At 37.3% G+C, this 25,716-nt stretch overlaps 1 protein-coding gene across 1 annotated transcript in view; it reads right to left on the bottom strand.

The window, feature by feature from the left end:
- Positions 1-1,483: 1,483 nt before the first annotated feature.
- LOC128657296 (zinc finger protein 585A-like) overlaps positions 1,484-25,716 on the bottom strand; it is a 61,376-nt gene continuing 37,143 nt past the window's right edge. Inside the window, exons 8-11 of the mRNA XM_053711584.1 lie at positions 19,135-19,242; positions 14,405-14,986; positions 6,249-6,356; positions 1,484-2,575 (exon numbers count right to left, since the gene is read on the bottom strand). Of these exons, the coding sequence (XP_053567559.1) occupies positions 1,779-2,575; positions 6,249-6,356; positions 14,405-14,986; positions 19,135-19,242 (1,595 nt within the window). The 3' untranslated portion in view covers positions 1,484-1,778. The remainder of the gene's footprint in view (positions 2,576-6,248; positions 6,357-14,404; positions 14,987-19,134; positions 19,243-25,716) is intronic.

Below are 25,716 nucleotides of genomic sequence, written 5' to 3'. Positions count from 1 at the left end.
GAGTATATAAACTGGCCATCCTGACATAATAAATCAGAGCTGTTTTGCAAACCATATCTCTATGTGTGTTCTGTAAGACGGTTCTCCAAGCGCTTGTCATTTAATTTGCAGTGCAATATCAGAGTCCAAAGGAGAAGTGGAAAGCTACAGGTGTTTAAAGGGTCCTGAAATTAGGCCTCATCAATACCGTTAAGTCTATTCTGTAGTCTGTTCTCTTTGGTCACTATTCTACTAACCCTTACAAATTGACTGAATGGAAGGGAACTAATTATACATTTAGGATAAAAACTATCAAAATGTAGAACACTATTCCTATCTGTGGGCTTGGTAAACAAATCCATCTTTAAAATGCCCCTTCTCTGTAGACAGTTGTATCTAAGAATTCCTCACTGTATGTTAATGTAAATGTTATAAAGTTAGTACTACAGTTTAAATCCTGAATAAACATTTCAAGGGATCCAATGTCACCATACTACACACCAAACAAGTCATCTATATAGCGCCACCATGTGGCTGAATACTTCAAGAAAATGTTGTTCTCATACACATACTTCTTTTCAATTGTGTTCATATAGATGTTGGTGTATGTTTGAGAAGCATTAGATTCCATGTCAGTATCTTGTTTTTGTAAATAAAAGGTATCTTAGAACAATAAATAATTGTGGTACAATGCAATCAGTAGGAATTCTTCAAAAACTGCCTTCTGAGTTGAAAGTCTACCAAATACACTAATCCAAAGCGCTATTTACTGCAGCAATACGGCTCTCTTGCTTTTTTACGGTGTGCAGACTACAAACATCCAGGCTAAATAGAATGATTTTGTCTGTGGCTATGTTAGTACATTCAGAGTTTAACCTGCCACAATTGGCCGACCATTGGGTTATTTAGCTGTTTATGCACCATAAGGAGTGTGTAAAAAAAACATAATTTATTCTTACCTGATAAATGTATTTATTTCTTGACATGGTGAGTCTATGGATCATCTTAATTACTGTTGGGAATATCACTCCTGAGCAGCCGGAGGAGGCAAAGAGCACCACAGCAAAAGCTGTTAAATACCACTCCCCCTACCCACAATCCCCAGTCATTCAACCAAAGGGAAAGGAGAAAAGGAATTAATGTAAGGTGCAGAGGTGCCTGAAGTTTATAGAAGAGCAAACTGTCTGAAAAACAGGGCGGGCTGTTGACTCACTGTGTCAAGAAATAAATACATTTATCAGGTAAGAATAAATTATGTTTTCTTTCTAATGGCACGTGAGTCCACGGATCATCTTAATTACTGTTGGGAACCAATACCCAAGCTAGAGGACACGGATGATAAGGGAGGGACAAGGCAGTTAGCCTAAACAGAAGGCACCACTGCTTGAAGAACCTTTCTCCCAAAAGAAGCCTCTGCTGAAGCAAAAGTATCAAACTGTGTTAGTTATGAAAAACTGGGGAATGGGTAATTAATGTATTATCTATCTTTTAAAACAACAAAAAATTCTGGTGATGACTGTCCCTTTAATTTCAGTGATCTATCTATGCATATCTAATGATATATAATCAAATCAGTAATGGTCTGATATAACTGGAAAAATAATCTGAAAAGTTATTATTCTAAAAATGAAAAACATTATTTAATTTGCGATTAATGACTAGTGATTTAATTCAAATCCACCATGGGGTCACCTCATAAACGCTTGAGGTGCAGAAAGGGCCTCAAACTTCTCCAAAACTGCACACCCCAGGGGGTCACATGCAGTCATCATCAGCACTTGGTATTGTGTGGCTGACAACTACGTATCACCCTCTGCACTTAGGAGGTTAAACGCGGGTTTCTGAGTAAAATGAGTTTTGTGATGGCTAATAAGATATGATTTCCGAGTAAAATATTTCCCACAGTCAGAACAAGAAAATTCTTTCTCTCCTTTATGAATTTTCTGATGCCTAATAAGATATGATTTCTGAGTAAAATATTTCCCACAGTCAGAACATAAAAATTCTTTCTCTCCTGTGTGAATTTTCTGATGCCTAATAAGATCTGATTTCTGAGTAAAACATTTCCCACAGTCAGAACATAAAAATCCCTTTTCACCTGTGTGAAATTTTTGATGCTTAATAAGATTTGATTTCTGATTAAAACATTTCCCACAGTAAGAACATGAAAATTCTTTTTCTCCTGTATGAATTTTCTGATGCTTAATAAGATTTGATTTCTGAGTAAAACATTTCCCACAGTCAGAACAAGAAAATGCTTTCTCTCCTGTGTGAATTCTCAGATGATCAATTAGATGTGATTTCTGAGTAAAATATTTCCCACAGTAAGAACATAAAAATCCTTTTTCTCCTGTATGAATTTTCTGATGAACATCAAGATTTGTTTTATGGTTAAAACTTTCCCCACATATAGAACAGGACAAAAGCTTTTCTCCTGTATGAAGTTTTAGATGTTTAAGAAAATGTGATTTCTTAAGAAAACTTTTCCCACATTCAGAATATAAATTTCCCAAGTGACTTCTTTGATTTTGAAGAAGATGTAAAGAAGCATCTGCACTCTGATCATGATTTGGATTATTGCAGTTTGTGAATTCACCTGTCAATAAGAAACACAATGGGAGTATTGTTATTAATTATATAATTATTTAATAATGAGATCATATAAACGGTAATGATTTAGTCGGTCCCCTACATTTGTAGAAGACACTGTGACCGCTAGACCTTTTCAAAGCTTTTATGCTAAGGCTTAAGGGTAGTTTACTGTACATTAGGGGCTATTTCTAAGAATTCACATTTAGTAAAAGACCAAACTAAATAGAAATTAATGTTGTTTTTCTACCTAATGTATCTAGTCCTTTTAAAATTGTGTTCACAGAAACTTTTAGTAATACAATTATTTCAGCCCATAAACTAATCTTTATAACTACAGCTTGTGTGCTTGTAGTTAAAAGAAAGATGGCTCTAGAACAACAAAAACAAAGAAAATGGCCCCTGGTGGTGTAGTATATCTAAGCAATATATAAATGCTTTAACAGAGAGAAGAATTTAATTCATGTGTTAACTACACCTTCTGGAATAATCAGCAGCTCCCCAGCCAACTGTGTTACTCATGCAATTCTGTTATACCATATAGATGATGAGGATTATTTAGCTGAAAAGGCTTAAAGACCCCAATATAGCTAAACCAAAAGCATATCAACTTGTGACAAATCTCCAAAATAACATCAGACCACACAGTTAATAAGTTTACTTAAAGATTATTAAGAGCATTTCCCTCACTGGAAAGAGGGTTAAGTTTATAAGTGCTTTAATATGAAACATAAATGCTTATTGTTTATGTGCGCAAAACATTCAGTTTTATTGTTTAAGAATGTTGCATTTATGCCATATATTATTTACTTGTAATGAAGCCCAGATTATCACTTTATATAAAAAGTAATATATACTGTAATATGTAAAATAAACTATATTAGTGAACATACACATCACACACGTACACTCACCTGTGCCCTGTGTGCGTGTGTGATGTGTATGTTCACTAATATGTACACACACCTGTGCCCGGTTTCCCACAGACCCGCCACACACACGCACCTGTGACGTTTCCCAAAGGCACATCTCACACATACACTCAACTGTGCCATGCAACCCTCACATTTTGCACACATACACTATCTGTGCCCTGTTTCCAACAGACATGTCACACACATGTGCCCTACATCCATCTCAAGTGTCACACACATACACTCACATTTGCCTTGATTTCCTCAGACATGTCACACACATACACTCACATGTGCCTTCCCTACATCCCAAAGACATGTCACACACAAACACTCACCTGTTCCTTTTCCCACAGACTTGTCACAGTTACACTCACCTGTGCCATGCATCCCTCTCACGTGTCACACATATACAGTCATCTGTGCCCGGCTTCTCTTAAATATTTAACACACCTATACTCACACATGCCCTGCTTTCCTCAGACATGTCACACACGTACACTCACATGTGCCCTGCTTTCCTTAGATATGTCATAAATGTACCTATCCCCTCCGTCCCACAGACATGTCACACACTTACACTCACCTGTGCCCTGCATCCCTCTCACGTGTCACACATATACACTCATGGGTGCAATGATTGAGAAGCGCTAAAAGCGAATGTGGTTCTGTTCTTTCTTATATTAGATTGTATATGGAATAATTTCCATTGGTTGAAATTAACACTTGATATATGTCTCCTATATTAATTAACTATTGTTATATATCATTGATTGCTAAAAGTTAATATATCTGTATACCTGTATACTTTTCTTCTGACGTGATTGATTATATACGATAACTAAGACTAATGAATATCATTAGTATATATCTCCTTATATATGCCTTCTATATATTTATGTCTCTGTTGTTATCAATTTTTAGTAAGTATATATTTGTGTTGGTTACATATAATAACATACAAATTATATAAAATCTATACAATAAAATTGAGTTCTGGCCACAACTCTGCCTTCAATTTGGAGGCATTGAAAAAAAGGAGGTAAAGCCATCAGAGGTCCGGTAAGAAGGTATCATAAATTCTTATAAAAGAAAGTCAAATCAATTGTGTGTAATATTACGGATTTATAACAACACATCAACTGAGTAATTTATTAACATCCAAAGACAAATTGATTAATACTACTGCAATACAATTGTATGGAAAGATATATCAATGGGATAATAACGTTTTCAAAAGCAACAAACTTTTAATCAACACAAATTTTTTAAATCAACTTAACGGACCTCCAAATTGAAGGCAGAGTTGTGGCCACAACTCAAATTTATTGTATGGATTTTATATAAATTTGTATGGTATTATATGTAACCAACACAAATATATACTTAGTAAAGTGTTAGATTTTATGCAACTGCATAGTATCGTTCTTTATATATGCTAAAAATTGATAACAACAGAGACATACATATATAGAAGGCATATATAAGGAAATATTTACTAATGATATTCATGTATCTATTCCTATTTTTGTAGTCTTAGTTATCGTATAAAATCAATCACGTCAGAAGAAAGGTATACAGGTATACAGATATATTAACTTTTAGCAATCAATGATATATATCAATAGTTAATTAATAATATAGGAGACATATATCAAGTGTTAATTTCAACCAATGGGAATTATTCCATATACAACATAATATAAAGAAAGAACAGAACCACATTAGCTTTTAGCGCTTCTCAATCAATGCACCCATGTTATAAACACATTACAGTTATTGGGAGTATTAACTGTTTTCTTTGAGGAGCTTTGTGGATATCCATAATCCACCTAAGACAATCCCAACAATATATTTTTCTACACATATACACTCACCTGTGCCCTGCATCCCTCTATTGTGTCACACATATACACTCACCTGTGCCCTGCATCCCTCTAATGTGTCACACATCTACACTCACCTGTGCCCTGCATCCCTCTATTGTGTCACACATATACACTCACCTGTGCCCTGCATCCCTCTATTGTCACACATATACAGTCACCTGTGCCCTGCATCCCTCTATTGTCACACATATACAGTCACCTGTGCCCTGCATCCCTCTATTGTCACACATATACAGTCACCTGTGCCCTGCATCCCTCTATTGTCACACATATACAGTCACCTGTGCCCTGCATCCCTCTATTGTCACACATATACATTCACCTGTGCCCTGCATCCCTCTATTGTGTCACACATATACACTCACCTGTGCCCTGCATCCCTTTATTGTGTCACACATATACACTCACCTGTGCCCTGCATCCCTCTATTGTCACACATATACATTCACCTGTGCCCTGCATCCCTCTATTGTGTCACACATATACACTCACCTGTGCCCTGCATCCCTTTATTGTGTCACACATATACACTCACCTGTGCCCTGCATCCCTCTATTGTCACACATATACATTCACCTGTGCCCTGCATCCCTCTATTGTGTCACACATATACACTCACCTGTGCCCTGCATCCCTTTATTGTGTCACACATATACACTCACCTGTGCCCTGCTTTCCTCAGACATGTTACACACGTACACTCACATGTGCCCTGCTTTCCTTAGATATGGCAAACATGTACACTCACCTATCCCCTCCTTCCCACAGACATGTCACACACTTAAACTTACCTGTGCCTTGCATCCCTCTCATGTTTCACACATATACACTCACTTATGCCCTACATCCCTCAGACACGTCACACACATACACCTACCTGTACTTATATTGTCACATATTTCCTGCTCTGCAGCTTCTGTTATATTTCTTTGCCACTGATCTTCTGTTTGTTCCGTGTTACATGAAATCTTAGCATCATTTTCACCTGAAGAAAAAAAAAGAATAAATAAATCACTCTTTACAATTTCTGTAGTATCTTTTTAAAAAATAGTTGAAAACAAAATGTGAAAATGTTTATAATTGAAGGTAAATACGCCTGAGCCTACATCAGTAGCAGTCACATCAGTAAGAAACATTCCATATAATGACATCAGCACAACAGTAAACAGTATTATAGGGTTTTGTGAAATTTTGAAAATAAAACCCATTCTCCATTGCTTATTAAAATCTCACTATAGACCATTCAATTATCTTAATTATTTTCTTTCATGATTTGGATTGAACATACCATTTAAAAAAAATTCCAATTTAATTCTATTAGCAAATTTCTTCATTATCTTTTAATCCTTTGCTGAAGGAACAGCACTGCATTACTGGCAGCTAGATGAACACATCTAGTTAGCCAATCACAACAGACAAATGTGTGCAGACACCAATCAGCAGCTAGCTCCCACTAGTGTAGGATATGTGCATATTCCTTTTCAACAAGGGATACCAAAAGAACGAAGCACATTTGAAAATAGAAGTGAATTAAAAAGGGTCTTAAAATGGTATGCTCTATCTGAATCATGCAAGTTTAATTTGGAGACAGCCAATGATCCATGCACCCACACAGCGGCCAATAAAAATGTATATTCGGTATCTTTTATTGTATCTTTATTATATCAAAATGTAGCAAGAAACATTATAACATTTCACACAGTTTTCTTGTTAATATACTTTTGAACTCTTGAGCTACATGCAGAAATACTGATATGTAAGCGATTTCTATAGGTCAAATGTAGCTATACATCTAATTAGTGTATTTTGAGATTTTTACATTGTTCCCTTGTCAGGTCAGTCATAAATTTACCTTTCTTTCATGTAATTAGCAAGAGTCCATGAGCTAGTGACGTATGGGATATACATTCCTACCAGGAGGGGCAAAGTTTCCCAAACCTCAAAATGCCTATAAATACACCCCTCACCACACCCACAATTCAGTTTTACAAACTTTGCCTCCGATGGAGGTGGTGAAGTAAGTTTGTGCTAGATTCTACGTTGATATGCGCTCCGCAGCAAGTTGGAGCCAGGTTTTCCTCTTAGCGTGCAGTGAATGTCAGAGGGATGTGAGGAGAGTATTGCCTATTTGAATGCAGTGATCTCCTTCTACGGGGTCTATTTCATAGGTTCTCTGTTATCGGTCGTAGAGATTCATCTCTTACCTCCCTTTTCAGATCGACGATATACTCTTATATATACCATTACCTCTACTGATTCTCGTTTCAGTACTGGTTTGGCTATCTACTATATGTAGATGAGTGTCCTGGGGTAAGTAAGTCTTATTTTCTGTGACACTCCTAGCTATGGTTGGGCACTTTGTTTATAAAGTTCTAAATATATGTATTCAAACATTTATTTGCCTTGACTCAGAATGTTCAACTTTCCTTATTTTCAGACAGTCAGTTTCATATTTGGGATAATGCATTTTAATTTAACATTTTTTCTTACCTTAAAATTTGACTTTTTCCCTGTGGGCTGTTAGGCTCGCGGGGGCTGAAAATGCTTCATTTTATTGCGTCATTTTTGGCGCTGACTTTTTTGGCGCAAAAATTCTATTTCCGTTTCCAGCGTCATACGTGTCGCCGGAAGTTGCGTCATTTTTTTGACGTTATTTTGCGCCAAAAATGTTGGCGTTCCGGATGTGGCGTCATTTTTGGCGCCAAAAAGCATTTAGGCGCCAAATAATGTGGGCGTCTTATTTGGCGCGAAAAAATATGGGCGTCACTTTTTGTCTCCACATTATTTAAGTCTCATTTTTTATTGCTTCTGGTTGCTAGAAGCTTGTTCTTGGCATTTTTTCCCATTCCTGAAACTGTCATTTAAGGAATTTGATCAATTTTGCTTTATATATATGTTGTTTTTTCTCTTACATATTGCAAGATGTCTCACGTTGCATCTGAGTCAGAAGATACTACAGGAAAATCGCTGTCAAGTGCTGAATCTACCAAAGCTAAGTGTATCTGCTGTAAACTTTTGGTAGCTATTCCTCCAGCTGTTGTTTGTATTGATTGTCATGACAAACTTGTTAAAGCAGATAATATTTCCTTTAGTAAAGTACCATTGCCTGTTGCAGTTCCTTCAACATCTAAGGTGCAGAATGTTCCTGATAATATAAGAGATTTTGTTTCTGAATCCATAAAGAAGGCTATGTCTGTTATTTCTCCTTCTAGTAAAGGTAAAAAATCTTTTAAAACTTCTCTCCCTACAGATGAATTTTTAACTGAACATCATCATTCTGATTCTGATGATTCCTCTGGTTCAGAGGATTCTGTCTCAGAGGTTGATGCTGATAAATCTTCATATTTATTTAAAATGGAATTTATTCGTTCTTTACTTAAAGAAGTCCTAATTGCTTTAGAAATAGAGGATTCTGGTCCTCTTGATACTAAATCTAAACGTTTAAATAAGGTTTTTAAAACTCCTGTAGTTATTCCAGAAGTTTTTCCTGTCCCTGATGCTATTTCTGCAGTAATTTCCAAAGAATGGGATAATTTGGGTAATTCATTTACTCCTTCTAAACGTTTTAAGCAATTATATCCTGTGCCGTCTGACAGATTAGAATTTTGGGACAAGATCCCTAAAGTTGATGGGGCTATTTCTACCCTTGCTAAACGTACTACTATTCCTACGTCAGATGGTACTTCATTTAAGGATCCTCTAGATAGGAAAATTGAGTCCTTTCTAAGAAAAAGCTTATCTGTGTTCAGGTAATCTTCTTAGACCTGCTATATCTTTGGCTGATGTTGCTGCAGCTTCAACTTTTTGGTTGGAAACTTTAGCGCAACAAGTAACACATCGTGATTCTCATGATATTATTATTCTTCTTCAACATGCTAATAATTTTATCTGTGATGCCATTTTTGATATTATCAGAGTTGATGTCAGGTTTATGTCTCTAGCTATTTTAGCTAGAAGAGCTTTATGGCTTAAAACTTGGAAAGCTGATATGGCTTCTAAATCAACTTTACTTTCCATTTCTTTCCAGGGTAACAAATTATTTGGTTCTCAGTAGGATTCCATTATTTCAACTGTTACTGGTGGGAAGGGAACTTTTTTACCACAGGATAAAAAATCTAAAGGTAAAAACAGGGCTAATAATCGTTTTCGTTCCTTTCGTTTCAACAAAGAACAAAAGCCTGATCCTTCATCCTCAGGAGCAGTTTCAGTTTGGAGACCATCTCCAGTCTGGAATAAATCCAAGCCAGCTAGAAAGGCAAAGCCTGCTTCTAAGTCCACATGAAGGTGCGGCCCTCATTCCAGCTCAGCTGGTAGGGGGCAGGTTACGTTTTTTCAAGGAAATTTGGGTCAATTCTGTTCACAATCTTTGGATTCAGAGCATTGTTTCAGAAGGGTACAGAATTTGTTTCAAATTGAGACCTCCTGCAAAGAGATTTTTTCTTTCCCGTGTCCCAGTAAATCCAGTAAAAGCTCAAGCATTTCTGAAATGTGTTTCAGATCTAGAGTTGACTGGAGTAATTATGCCAGTTCCAGTTCCGGAACAGGGGATGGGGTTTTATTCAAATCTCTTCATTGTACCAAAGAAGGAGAATTCTTTCAGACCAGTTCTGGATCTAAAAATATTGAATCGTTATGTAAGGATACCAACGTTCAAGATGGTAACTGTAAGGACTATCTTGCCTTTTGTTCAGCAAGGGAATTATATGTCCACAATAGATTTACAGGATGCATATCTGCATATTCCGATTCATCCAGATCATTATCAGTTCCTGAGATTCTCGTTTCTGGACAAGCATTACCAGTTTGTGGCTCTGCCGTTTGGCCTAGCTACAGCTCCAAGAATTTTTACAAAGGTTCTCGGTGCCCTGCTGTCTGTAATCAGAGAACAGGGTATTGTGGTATTTCCTTATTTGGACGATATCTTGGTACTTGCTCAGTCTTTACATTTAGCAGAATCTCATACGAATCGACTTGTGTTGTTTCTTCAAGATCATGGTTGGAGGATCAATTTACCAAAAAGTTCTTTGATTCCTCAGACAAGGGTAACCTTTCTGGGTTTCCAGATGGATTCAGTGTCCATGACTCTGTCTTTAACAGACAAGAGACGTCTAAAGTTGATTACAGCTTGTCGAAACCTTCAGTCACAATCATTCCCTTCGGTAGCCTTATGCATGGAAATTCTAGGTCTTATGACTGCTGCATCGGACGCGATCCCCTTTGCTCGTTTTCACATGCGACCTCTTCAGCTCTGTATGCTGAAGCAATGGTGCAAGGATTAAACAAAGATATCTCAATTAATATCTTTAAAACCGATTGTTCAACACTCTCTAACATGGTGGACAGATCACCATCGTTTAATTCAGGGGGCATCTTTTGTGCTTCCGACCTGGACTGTAATTTCAACAGATGCAAGTCTCACAGGTTGGGGAGCTGTGTGGGGATCTCTGACGGCACAAGGAGTTTGGGAATCTCAGGAGGTGAGATTACCGATCAATATTTTGGAACTCCGTGCAATTTTCAGAGCTCTTCAGTTTTGGCCTCTTCTGAAGAGAGAATCGTTCATTTGTTTTCAGACAGACAATGTCACAACTGTGGCATACATCAATCATCAAGGAGGGACTCACAGTCCTCTGGCTATGAAAGAAGTATCTCGAATTTTGGTTTGGGCGGAATCCAGCTCCTGTCTAATCTCTGCGGTTCATATCCCAGGTATAGACAATTGGGAAGCGGATTATCTCAGTCGCCAAACGTTGCATCCGGGCGAATGGTCTCTTCACCCAGATGTATTTCTTCAGATTGTTCAAATGTGGGAACTTCCAGAAATAGATCTGATGGCGTCCCATCTAAACAAGAAACTTCCCAGGTATCTGTCCAGATCCCGGGATCCTCAGGCGGAGGCAGTGGATGCATTATCACTTCCTTGGAAGTATCATCCTGCCTATATCTTTCCGCCTCTAGTTCTTCTTCCAAGAGTAATCTCCAAGATTCTGAAGGAATGCTCGTTTGTTCTGCTGGTAGCTCCGGCATGGCCTCACAGGTTTTGGTATGCGGATCTTGTCCGGATGGCCTCTTGCCAACCGTGGACTCTTTCGTTAAGACCAGACCTTCTGTCACAAGGTCCTTTTTTCCATCAGGATCTGAAATCCTTAAATTTAAAGGTATGGAGATTGAACGCTTGATTCTTGGTCAAAGAGGTTTCTCTGACTCTGTGATTAATACTATGTTACAGGCTCGTAAATCTGTATCTCGAGAGATATATTATAGAGTCTGGAAGACTTATATTTCTTGGTGTCTTTCTCATCATTTTTCCTGGCATTCTTTTAGAATACCGAGAATTTTACAGTTCCTTCAGGATGGTTTAGATAAGGGTTTGTCCGCAAGTTCTTTGAAAGGACAAATCTCTGCTCTTTCTGTTCTTTTTCACAGAAAGATTGCTATTCTTCCTGATATTCATTGTTTTGTACAAGCTTTGGTTCGTATAAAACCTGTCATTAAGTCAATTTCTCCTCCTTGGAGTTTGAATTTGGTTCTGGGAGCTCTTCAAGCTCATCCGTTTGAACCTATGCATTCATTGGACATTAAATTACTTTCTTGGAAAGTTTTGTTCCTTTTGGCCATCTCTTCTGCCAGAAGAGTTTCTGAATTATCTGCTCTTTCTTGTGAGTCTCCTTTTCTGATTTTTCATCAGGATAAGGCTGTGTTGCAAACTTCTTTTGAACTTTTACCTAAAGTTGTGAATTCCAACAACATTAGTAGAGAAATTGTGGTTCCTTCATTATGTCCTAATCCTAAGAATTCTAAGGAGAAATCGTTGCATTCTTTGGATGTTGTTAGAGCTTTGAAATATTATGTTGAAGCTACGAAATCTTTTCGTAAGACTTCTAGTCTATTTGTTATCTTTTCCGGTTCTAGAAAAGGCCAGAAAGCTTCTGCCATTTCTTTGGCATCTTGGTTGAAATCTTTAATTCATCTTGCCTATGTTGAGTCGGGTAAAACTCCGCCTCAGAGAATTACAGCTCATTCTACTAGGTCAGTTTCTACTTCCTGGGCGTTTAGGAATGAAGCTTCGGTTGACCAGATCTGCAAAGCAGCAACTTGGTCCTCTTTGCATACTTTTACTAAATTCTACCATTTTGATGTATTTTCTTCTTCTGAAGCAGTTTTTGGTAGAAAAGTACTTCAGGCAGCGGTTTCAGTTTGAATCTTCTGCTTATGTTTTTCGTTAAACTTTATTTTGGGTGTGGATTATTTTCAGCAGGAATTGGCTGTCTTTATTTTATCCCTCCCTCTCTAGTGACTCTTGTGTGGAAAGATCCACTTCTTGGGTAGTCATTATCCCATACGTCACTAGCTCATGGACTCTTGCTAATTACATGAAAGAAAACATAATTTATGTAAGAACTTACCTGATAAATTCATTTCTTTCATATTAGCAAGAGTCCATGAGGCCCGCCCTTTTTTTGTGGTGGTTATGATTTTGTATAAAGCACAATTATTCCAATTCCTTATTTTATATGCTTTCGCACTTTTTTATCACCCCACTTCTTGGCTATTCGTTAAACTGAATTGTGGGTGTGGTGAGGGGTGTATTTATAGGCATTTTGAGGTTTGGGAAACTTTGCCCCTCCTGGTAGGAATGTATATCCCATACGTCACTAGCTCATGGACTCTTGCTAATATGAAAGAAATGAATTTATCAGGTAAGTTCTTACATAAATTATGTTATTGACATAAGAATATCAGAAAAGGATAAAATATGACTTACAGGACACATCTGTACTTTTGTGTCTTAGAAATTAGCTAATGATTATGTGTTTCAAAGTATGTTTGAAGAGTATATAAACTGGTCATCCTGACGTAATAAATCAGAGCTGTTTTGCAAACCATATCTCTATGTGTGTTCTGTAAGACGGTTCTCCAAGCGCTTGTCATTCAATTTGCAGTGCAATATCAGAGTCCAAATGAGAAGTGGAAAGCTACAGGTGTTTAAAGGGTCCTGAAATTAGGCCTCATCAATACCGTTAAGTCTATTCTGTAGTCTGTTCTGTTTGGTCACTATTCTACTAACCCTTACAAATTGACTGAGTGGAAGGGAACTAATTATACATTTAGGATGAAAACTATCAAAATGTAGAATACTATTCCTATCCGTGGGCTTGGTAAACAAATCCATCTTTAAAATGCCCCTTCTCTGTAGACAGCTATATCCCCAGTCATTCGACCAAAGGGAAAGGAGAAAGGAATCTAAGGTTCAGAGGTGCCTGAAGTTTAAAGAAGAGCAAACTGTCTGAAAAACAGGGTGGGTTGTGGACTCACCGTGTCAAGAAATTAATAAATTTATCAGGTAAGAATAAATTATGTTTTCTTTCTAATAACACAGTGAGTCCACGGATCATCTTAATTACTGTTGGGAACCAATACCCAAGCTAGAGGACACGAATGATAAGGGAGGGACAAGACAGTTAACCTAAACAGAAGGCACCACTGCTTGAAGAACCTTTCTCCCAAAAGAAGCCTCTGCTGAAGCAAAAGTATCAAACTGTGTTAGTTATGCAAAACTGGGGAATGGGTAATTAAGGGATTGTCCATCTTTTAAAACAACAAAAATTCTGGTGATGACTGTCCCTTTAATTTCAATGAACTATCTATGCATATCTAATGATATATAATCAAATCAGTAAGGGTCTGATATAACTGGAAAAATAATCTGAAAATTTATTATTCTAAAAATGAAAAACATTATTTAATTCGCGATTAATGACTAGTGATTTAATTCAAATCCACCATAGGGTCACCTCATAAACGCTTGAGGTGCAGAAAGGGCCTCAAACTTCTCCAAAACTGCACGCCCCAGGGGGTAACATGCAGTCATCATCCGCACTTGGTATTGTATGGCTGACAACTACGTATCACCCTCTGCACTTAGGAGGTTAAATGCTGATATCTGAGTAAAATTAGTTTTGTGATGGCTAATAAGATGTGATTTCCGAGTAAAATATTTCCCACAGTCAGAACAAGAAAATGCTTTCTCACCTGTGTGAATTTTCTGATGATCAATAAGATATGATTTCCGAGTAAAATATTTCCCACAGTCAGAACATGAAAATTCTTTCTCTCTTTTGTGAATTTTCTGATGCCTAATAAGATCTGATTTCTGAGTAAAACATTTCCCACAGTCAGAACATGAAAATTCTCTCTCTCCTGTGTGAATTTTCTGATGCCTAATAAGATCTGATTTCCGAGTAAAACATTTCCCACAGTCAGAACAAGAAAATGCTTTCTCTCCTGTGTGAATTCTCTGATGAACAGTTAGATGTGATTTCTGAGTAAAAAATTTCCCACAGTAAGAACATAAAAATCCTTTTTCTCTTGTATGAATTTTCTGATGAACATCAAGATTTGTTTTATGGTTAAAACATTCCCCACATATAGAACAGGACAATAGCTTTTCTCCTGTATGAATTTTAAGATGTTTAAGATGATGTGATTTCTTAAAAAAACTTTTCCCACATTCAGAACATACATTTCCCAAGTGGCTTCTTTGATTTTGAAGAAAATGTAAAGAAGCATCTGCACCCTGATCATGACTTGGATTATTGCAGTTTGTGAATTCACCTGTCAATAAGAAACACAACGGGAGTATTGTTATTAATTATATAATTATTTAATAATGAGTTCATATAAACGGTTCTGATTTAGTCGGTCCCCTACACTTGTAGAAGACACTGTGACCACTACACCTTTTCACAGCTTCTATGCTAAGGCTTAAGGGCAGTTTACTGTACATTAGGGACTATTTCTAAGAATTCACATTTAGTCAAAGACCAAACTAAATAGAAATTAATGTTGTTTTTCTACCTAATGTATCTAGTCCTTTTAAAATTGTGTTCACAGAAACTTTTAGTAATACAATTATTTCAGCCCATAAACTAATCTTTATAACTACAGCTTGTGTGCTTGTAGTTAAAAGAAAGATGACTCTAGAACAACAAAAACAAAGAAAATGCCCCCAGGTGGTGTAGTATATCTAATCAATATATAAATGCTTTAACAGAGAGAAGAATTAATTAATGTGTTAACTACACTTTCTGGAATAATCAGCAGCTCCCCAGCCAAATGTGTTACTCATGCAATTCTGTTTTACCATATAGATGATGAGGATTATTTAGCTGAAAAGGCTAAAAGACCCCAATATAGCTAAACCAAAAGCATATCAACTTGTGACAAATCTCCAAAATAACATCAGACCACACAGTTAATAAGTTTACTTAAAGATTATTAAGAGCATTTCCCTCACTGGAAAGAGGGTTACGTTTAAAAGTGCTTTAATATGAAACATGAGTGCTTATTGTTTATGTGCGCAAAACATTCAGTTTTATTGTTTAAGAATGTTACATTTATGCCATATATTATTTACTTGTAATGAAGCCCAGATTATCACTTTATATAAAAAGTAATATATACTGTAATATGTAAAATAAACTATATTAGTGAACATACACATCACACACGTACACACACCTGTGCCCGGTTTCCCACAGACCAGCCACACACACACACCTGTGACGTTTCCCACAGGCACATCTCACACATACACTCAACTGTGCCATGCAACCCTCACATTTTGCACACATACACTATCTGTGCCCTGTTTCCAACAGACATGTCACACACATGTGCCCTACATCCATCTCAAGTGTCACACACATACACTCACATTTTCCCTGATTTCCTCAGACATGTCACACACGTACACTCACATGTGCTTGCCCTACTTCCCAAAGACATGTCACACACGTACACTCACCTGTGCCCTACATCCCAAAGACATGTCACACACAAACACTCACCTGTTCCTTTTCCGACAGACTTGTCACAGTTACACTCACCTGTGCCATGCATCCCTCTCACGTGTCACACATATACAGTCATCTGTGCCTGGCTTCTCTTAAATATTTAACACACCTATACTCACACATGCCCTACTTTCCTCAGACATGTCACACACATACACTCACATTTGTCTTGATTTCCTCAGACATGTCACACACGTACACTCACATGTGCCTGCCCTACTTTCCAAAGACATGTCACACACGTACACTCACCTGTGCCCTACATCCCAAAGACATGTCACACACAAACACTCACATGTTCCTTTTCCCACAGACTTGTCAGTTACACTCACCTGTGCCATGCATCCCTCTCACGTGTCACACATATACAGTCATCTATGCCCGGCTTCTCTTAAATATTTAACACACCTATACTCACACATGCCCTGCTTTCCTCAGACATGTCACACACGTACACTCACATGTGCCCTGCTTTCATTAGTTATGTCATAAATGTACCTATCCCCTCCTTCCCACAGACATGTTACACACTTACACTCACCTGTGCCCTGCATCCCTCTCACGTGTCACACATATACACTCATGGGTGCAATGATTGAGAAGCGCTAAAAGCTAATGTGGTTCTGTTCTTTCTTATATTATGTTGTATATGGAATAATTTCCATTGGTTGAAATTAACACTTAATATATGTCTCCTATATTATTAATTAACTATTGTTATATATCATTGATTGCTAAAAGTTAATATATCTGTATACCTGTATACTGTTCTTCTGACGTGATTGATTATATACGTATACTAAGACTAAAAAAATAGGAATAGATACATGAATATCATTAGTATATATCTCCTTATATATGCCTTCTATATATTTATGTCTCTGTTGTTATCAATTTTTAGTAAGTATATTTTTGTGTTGGTTACATATAATAACATACAAATTATATAAAATCCATACAATAAAATTGAGTTGTGGCCACAACTCTGCCTTCAAATTGGAGGCATTGAAAAAAAGGAGGTAAAGCCATCAGAGGTCCGGTAAGAGGGTATCATAAATTCTTATAAAAGAAAGTCAAATCAATTGTGTGTAATATTACGGATTTATAACAACACATCAACTGAGTAATTTATTAACATCCAAAGACAAATTGATTAATACCACTGCAATACAATTGTATGGAAAGATGGGATAATAGCGTTTTCAATAAATATCAATGGGATAATAGCGTTTTCAAAAGCAACAAACTTTTAATCAACACAAATTTTTTAAATCAACATAACAGACCTCCAAATTGAAGGCAGAGTTGTGGCAACAACTCAATTTTATTGTATGGATTTTATATAATTTGTATGTTATTATATGTAACCAACACAAATATATACTTAGTAAAGTGTTAGATTTTATGCAACTGTATAGTATCGTTCTTTATATATGCTAAAAATTGATAACAACAGAGACATAAATATATAGAAGGAATATATAAGGAAATATTTACTAATGATATTCATGTATCTATTCCTATTTTTTTAGTCTTAGTATACGTATATAATCAATCATGTCAGAAGAAAAGTATACAAGTATACAGATATATTAACTTTTAGCAATCAATGATATATAACAATAGTTAATTAATAATATAGGAGACATATATCAAGTGTTAATTTCAACCAATGGGAATTATTCCATATACAACATAATATAAAGAAAGAACAGAACCACATTAGCTTTTAGCACTTCTCAAACATTGCAACCATGTTATAAACACATTACAGTTATTGGGAGTATTAACTGTTTTCTTTGAGGAGCTTTGTGGATATCCATAATCCACCTAAGACAATCCCAACAATATATTTTTCTACACATATACACTCACCTGTGCCCTGCATCCCTCTATTGTGTCACACATATACACTCACCTGTGCCCTGCATCCCTCTATTGTGTCACACATATACACTCACCTGTGCCCTGCATCCCTCTAATGCGTCACACATATACACTCACCTGTGCCCTGCATCCCTCTAATGCGTCACACATATACACTCACCTGTGCCCTGCATCCCTCTATTGTGTCACACATATACACTCACCTGTGCCCTGCATCCCTCTATTGTCTCACACATATACACTCACATGTGCCCTGCTTCCCTCTATTGTGTCACACATATACACTCACATGTGCCCTGCATCCCTCTATTGTCTCACACATATACACTCACCTGTGCCCTGCATCCCTCTATTGTGTCACACATATACACTCACCTGTGCCCTGCATCCCTCTATTGTGTCACACATATACACTCACCTGTGCCCTGCATCCTCTATTGTGTCACACATATACACTCACCTGTGCCCTGCATCCCTTTATTGTGTCACACATATACACTCACCTGTGCCCTGCATCCCTCTATTGTGTCACACATATACACTCACATGTGCCCTGCATCCCTCTATTGTCTCACACATATACACTCACCTGTGCCCTGCATCCCTCTATTGTGTCACACATATACACTCACCTGTGCCCTGCATCCCTCTATTGTGTCACACATATACACTCACCTGTGCCCTGCATCCTCTATTGTGTCACACATATACACTCACCTGTGCCCTGCATCCCTTTATTGTGTCACACATATACACTCACCTGTGCCCTGCATCCCTCTATTGTGTCACACATATACACTCACCTGTGCCCTGCATCCCTTTATTGTATCACACATATACACTAACCTGTGCCCTGCATCCCTTTATTGTGTCACACATATACACTCACATGTGTCCTGCTTTCCTTAGATATGTCAAACATGTACACTCACCTATTTTCTCCTTCCCACAGACATGTCACACACATATACACTTACCTGTGCCCTGCATCCCTCTCATGTGTCACACATATACACTCACCTGTACTTATATTGTCACATATTTCCTGCTCTGCAGCTTCTGTTATATTTCTTTGCCACTGATCTTCTGTTTGTTCCGTGTTACATGAAATCTTAGCATCATTTTCACCTGAAGAAAAAAAAAGAATAAATAAATCACTCTTTACAATTTCTGTAGTATCTTTTTAAAAAATAGTTGAAAACAAAATGTGAAAATGTTTATAATTGAAGGTAAATATGCCTGAGCCTACATCAGTAGCAGTCACATCAGTAAGAAACATTCCATGTAATGACATCAGCACAACAGTAAACAGTATTATAGGGTTTTGTGAAATTTTGAAAAACATAATTTATGTAAGAACTTACCTGATAAATTCATTTCTTTCATATTAGCAAGAGTCCATGAGCTAGTGACGTATGGGATATACATTCCTACCAGGAGGGGCAAAGTTTCCCAAACCTTAAAATGCCTATAAATACACCCCTCACCACACCCACAATTCAGTTTAACGAATAGCCAAGAAGTGGGGTGATAAGAAAAAAGTGCGAAAGCATATAAAATAAGGAATTGGAATAATTGTGCTTTATACAAAAAAATCAAAACCACCACAAAAAGGGTGGGCCTCATGGACTCTTGCTAATATGAAAGAAATGAATTTATCAGGTAAGTTCTTACATAAATTATGTTTTCTTTCATGTAATTAGCAAGAGTCCATGAGCTAGTGACGTATGGGATAATGATTACCCAAGATGTGGATCTTTCCACACAAGAGTCACTAGAGAGGGAGGGATAAAATAAAGACAGCCAATTCCTGCTGAAAATAATCCACACCCAGAATAAATTTTTAATGAAAAAACATAAGCAGAAGATTCAAACTGAAACCACTGCCTGAAGTACGTTTCTACCAAAAACTGCTTCAGAAGAAGAAAACACATCAAAATGGTAGAAATTAGTAAAAGTATGCAAAGAGGACCAAGTTGCTGTTTTGCAAATCTGATCAACCGAAGCTTCATTCTTAAACGCCCAGGAAGTAGAAACTGACCTAGTAGAATGAGCTGTAATCCTTTGAGGCGGAGTGTTACCCGACTCAACATAGGCATGATGAAATAAAGATTTCAACCAAGATGCCAAAGAAATGGCAGAAGCTTTCTGGTCTTTTCTAGAACCGGAAAGGATGACAAATAGACTAGAAGTCTTTCAGAAAGACTTAGTAGCTTCAACATAATAATACAAAGCTCTAACAGCATCCAAATAATGCAATGATTTCTCCTTAGAATTCATAGGTTTAGGACATAATGAAGGAACCACAATTTCTCTACTAATGTTGTTAGAATTCACAACCTTAGGTAAAAAATTCAAAAGAAGTTCGCAGCACCGCCTTATCCTGATGAAAAATCAGAAAAGGAGACTCACAAAAAAAGAGTAGATAATTCAGAGACTCTTCTGGCAGAAGAGATGGCCAAAAGAAACAAAACTTTCCAAGAAAGTAATATAACGACCAAAGAATGCATGGGTTCAAAAGGAGAAGCTTGAAGAGCCCCCAGAACCAAATTCAAACTCCAAAGAGGAGAAATTGACTTAATGACAGGTTTTATACGAACCAAAGCATGTACAAAACAATGAATATCAGGAAGATTAGCAATCCTTCTGTGAAAAAGAACAGAAAGAGCAGAGATTTGTCTTTCAAGAAACTTGCGGACAAACCTTATCTAAACCATCCTGAAGAAATATAAGTCTTCCAGACTCTATAATATATCTCTCTAGATACAGATTTACGAGCCTGTCACATAGTATCAATCACAGAGTCAGAGAAACCTCTTTGACCAAGAATCAAGCGTTCAAACTCCACACCTTAAAATTAAGGTTTTGAGATCCTGATGGAAAAAAGAACCTTGAGACAGAAAGACTGATCTTAACGGAAGAGTCCACAGCTGGCAAGAGGCCATCCGGACAAGATCCGCATACCAAAACCTGTGAGGCCATGCTGGAGCTACCAGCAGGACAAACGAGCATTCCTTTAGAATATTAAGAATACCCTTGGAAGAAGAACTAGAGGCGGAAAGATATAGGCAGGATGACACTTGTAAGGAAGAGATAATGCATCCACTGCCTCCGCCCGAGGATCCCTGGATCCGGACAGATACCAGGGAAGTTTCTTGTTTAGATGAGAAGCCATCAGATCTATTTCTGAGAGTTCCCACATTTGAACAATCTGAGGAAATACCTCTGGGTGAAGACCATTCGCCCAGGTGCAACGTTTGGCAACTGAGATAATCCGCTTCCAATTGTCCATACCTGGGATATGAACCGCAGAGATTAGACAGGAGCTGGATTCCGCCCAAACCAAAATTCGAGATACTTCTTTCATAGCCAGAGGACTGTGAGTCCCTCCTTGATGATTGATGTATGCCACAGTTGTGACATTGTCTATCTGAAAACAAATGAACAACTCTCTCTTCAGAAGAGGCCAAGACTGAAGAGCTCTGAAATTGCACGGAGTTCCAAAATATTGATCGGAAATCTCACCTCCTGAGATTCCCAAACCCCTTGTGCCGTCAGATACCCCCACACAGCTCCCCAACCTGTAAGACTTGCATCTGTTGAGATTATAGTCCAGGTCGGAAGAACAAAGAAGCCCCCTGAACTAAACGATGGTGATCTGCCCACCATGTCAGAGAGTGTCGTATAATCGGTTTAAAGATATTAATTGAGATATCTTTGAGTAATCCCTGCACCATTGGTTCAGCATACAGAGCTGAAGAGGTCGCATGTGAAAACGAGCAAAGGAGATCGCATCTGATGCGGCAGTCCTAAGACCTAAAATTTCCATGCATAAGGCTACCAAAGGGAATGATTGTGACTGAAGGTTTTGACAAGCTGATATCAATGTTAAACTTCTCTTGTCTGACAAGGACAGAGTCATAGACACTGAATCTATTCTAGAAACCTAAAAAGGTTACACTTGTCTGAGGAATCAATGAACTGATTGGTAAATTGATCCTCCAACCATGAACTTGAAGAAACAACACAAGTCGATTCGTATGAGATTCTTCGAAAATGAGAAGACTGAGCAAGTTACCCAGATATTGTCCAATAAGGAAATACCAAAAAACCCTGTTCTCTGATTACAGAAAGAAGGGCACCGAGAACCTTTGAAAAAAATTCTTGGAACTGAGGCTAGGCCAAACGGTAGAGCCACAAAACTGGTAATGCTTGTCTAAAAAGAGAATCTCAGACACAAAAAGTGATCTGGATGAATCGGAATATGTAGATACACATCCTGTAAATCTATTGTAGACATATAATGCCCTTGCTAAACAAAAGGCAGGACAGTCCTACAGTAACCATCTTGAATGTTGGTATCCTTACATAACGATTCAATATTGTTAGATCCGAAACTGGTCTGAAGGAATTGACCTTCTTTAGTACAATGAAGTGATAAAATAAAACCCCAGCCCCTGTTCCAGAACTGGAACTGGCATAATTACTCCAGCCAACTCTAGATCTGAAACACATTTCAGAAATGCTGAGCCTTTGCTGTGTTAACTGGGACACGGGAAAGAAAAAAATCTCTTAGCAGGAGGCCTTAACTGAAGCCAATTCTGTACCTTTCTGAAACAATGTTCTGAAACCAGAAATTGAGAACGGAATTGATCAAAATTTCTTTGAAGAAAACGTAATCTGCCTCATACCAGCTGAGCTGGAATAAGGTCCGCACCTTCATGGGTACTTAGGAGCTGGCTATAGGTTTTCTAAAAGGCTTGGATATATTCCAAACTGGAAATAGTTTCCAAACTGATACCGCTCCTGAGAATGAAGGATCAGGCTTTTGTTCCTTATTGTGAGGAAAGGAACGAAATGATCATTAGACCTAAATTTACCTTAGATTTTTTATCCTTTGGTAAAAAAGTTCCCTTCCTTCCAGAAACAGTTGAAATAATAATTTATTACCCTGGAAAGAAAGGGAAAGCAAAGTTGACTTAGAAGACATATCAGTATTCCAAGTTTAATCCATAAAGCTTTTCTAGCTAAAATAGCTAGAGACATATACCTGACATCAACTCTAATGATATCAAAAGATGGTATCACCAATAAAATTATTAGCATGTTATAGAATAATAATAATGCTATAAAATTATGATCTGTTACTTGTTGCGCTAAAGCTTCTAACCAAAAAGTTGAAGCTGCAGCAACATCCGCTAAAAATATAGCAAGTCTAAGAAGATTACCTGAACATAAGTAAGCTTTTCTTAGAAAGGATTCAATTTTCTTATCTAAAGGATCCTTAAATGAATTACTATCTGCCGTAGGAATAGTAGCACATTTAGCAGGAGTAGAGACAGCCCCATAACCTTAGGGATTTTGTCCCAAAAAAACTCTAATCTGTCAGATGGCACAGGATATAATTGCTTAAACGTTTAGAAGGAGTAAAAGAATTACCCAAATTATTCCATTCCCTGGAAATTACTTCAGAAATAGCATCAGGGAGATTAAACACTTCTGGAATAACTACAGGAGATTTAAAAACCTTATTTAAACGTTTAGATTTAGAATCAAGAGGACCAGAATCCTCTATTTCTAATGCAATTAATACTTCTTTAAATAAAGAACGAATAAATTCCATCTTGAACAAATACAAAGATTTATCAGCATCAACCTCTGAGACAGAAACCTCTGAACCAGAAGAACCATTATCAGTATCAGAATGATGATGTTCATTTAAAAATTCATCTGAAAAAAGAGAAGTTTTAAAAGACTTTTATGTAAACTAGAAGGAGAAATAACAGACATAGCCTTATTAATGGATTTAAAAAATAAAATCTCTTATGTTTATCAGGAACACTCTGAAAATTAGATGTTGACGGAACAGCAACAGGTAATGTAACAGTACTAAAGGAAATTTTATCTGCATTAATAAGTTTGTCATGACATGCAATACAAACAACAGCTGGAGAAACAGATACCAAAAATTATAGCAGATACACTTAGCTTGGTAGCTCCAGCAGTAGACAGCGATTTTCCTGTAGTATCTTCTGACTCAGATGCAACGTGAGACATCTTGCAATATGTAAGAGAAAAAACAACATATAAAGCAAAATTGATCAAATTCCTTAAATGACAGTTTCAGGAATGGGAAAAAATGCCAAAGAACAAGCTTCTAGCAACCAGAAGCACTGAAAAAATAAGACTTAAATAATGTGGAGACAAAAGCGACGCCCTTATTTTTTAGCGCCAAATAAGACGCCCACATTATTTGGCGCCTAAATGCTTTTGGCGCCAAAAATGACGCCACATCCGGAACGCCGACATTTTTGGCGCAAAATAACGTCAAAAAATGACGCAACTTCCGGCGACACGTATGACGCCGGAAACGGAAAAGAATTTTTGCGCCAAAAAAGTCCGCGCCAAGAATGACGCAATAAAATGAAGCATTTTCAGCCCCCGCGAGCCTAACAGCCCACAGGAAAAAAAAGAGTCAAATTTTTGAAGGTAAGAAAAAAATGATTAATTCAAATGCATTATCCCAAATATGAAACTGACTGTCTGAAAATAAGGAAAGTTGAACATTCTGAGTCAAGGCAAATAAATGTTTGAATACATATATTTAGAACTTTATAAACAAAGTGCCCAACCATAGCTTAGAGTGTCACAGAAAATAAGATTTACTTACCCCAGGACACTCATCTACATGTTTGTAGAAAGCCAAACCAGTACTGAAACGAGAATCAGCAGAGGTAATGGTATATATAAGAGTATATCGTCGATCTGAAAAGGGAGGTAAGAGATGAATCTCTACGACCGATAACAGAGAACCTATGAAATAGACCCCGTAGAAGGAGATCACTGCATTCAAATAGGCAATACTCTCCTCACATCCCTCTGACATTCACTGCACGCTGAGAGGAAAACCGGGCTCCAACTTGCTGCGGAGCGCATATCAACGTAGAATCTAGCACAAACTTACTTCACCACCTCCATCGGAGGCAAAGTTTGTAAAACTGAATTGTGGGTGTGGTGAGGGGTGTATTTATAGGCATTTTAAGGTTTGGGAAACTTTGCCCCTCCTGGTAGGAATGTATATCCCATACGTCACTAGCTCATGGACTCTTGCTAATTACATGAAAGAAATAAAACCCATTCTCCATTGCTTATTAAAATATCACTATAGACCATTCAATTATCTTAATTATTTTATTTCATGATTTGGATAGAACATACCATTTAAACAAACTTTCCAATTTACTTCTATTAGCAAATTTGCTTCATTATCTTTTAATCCTTTGCTGAAGGAACAGCACTGCACTACTGGCAGCTAGATGAACACATCTAGTTAGCCAATCACAACAGACAAATGTGTGCAGACACCAATCAGCAGCTAGCTCCCACTAGTGTAGGATATGTGCATATTCCTTTTCAACAAGGGATACCAAAAGAACGAAGCACATTTGAAAATAGAAGTGAATTAAAAAGGGTCTTAAAATGGTATGCTCTATCTGAATCATGCAAGTTTAATTTGGAGACAGCCAATGATCCATGCACCCAGACAGCGGCCAATAAAAATGTATCTTCGGTATCTTTTATTGTATCTTTATTATATCAAAA

This window comes from Bombina bombina, chromosome 4, assembly GCF_027579735.1.
Source record: "Bombina bombina isolate aBomBom1 chromosome 4, aBomBom1.pri, whole genome shotgun sequence".
Lineage (NCBI taxonomy): Eukaryota > Metazoa > Chordata > Amphibia > Anura > Bombinatoridae > Bombina > Bombina bombina.
This window is presented reverse-complemented; position numbering and strand designations above follow the sequence as displayed.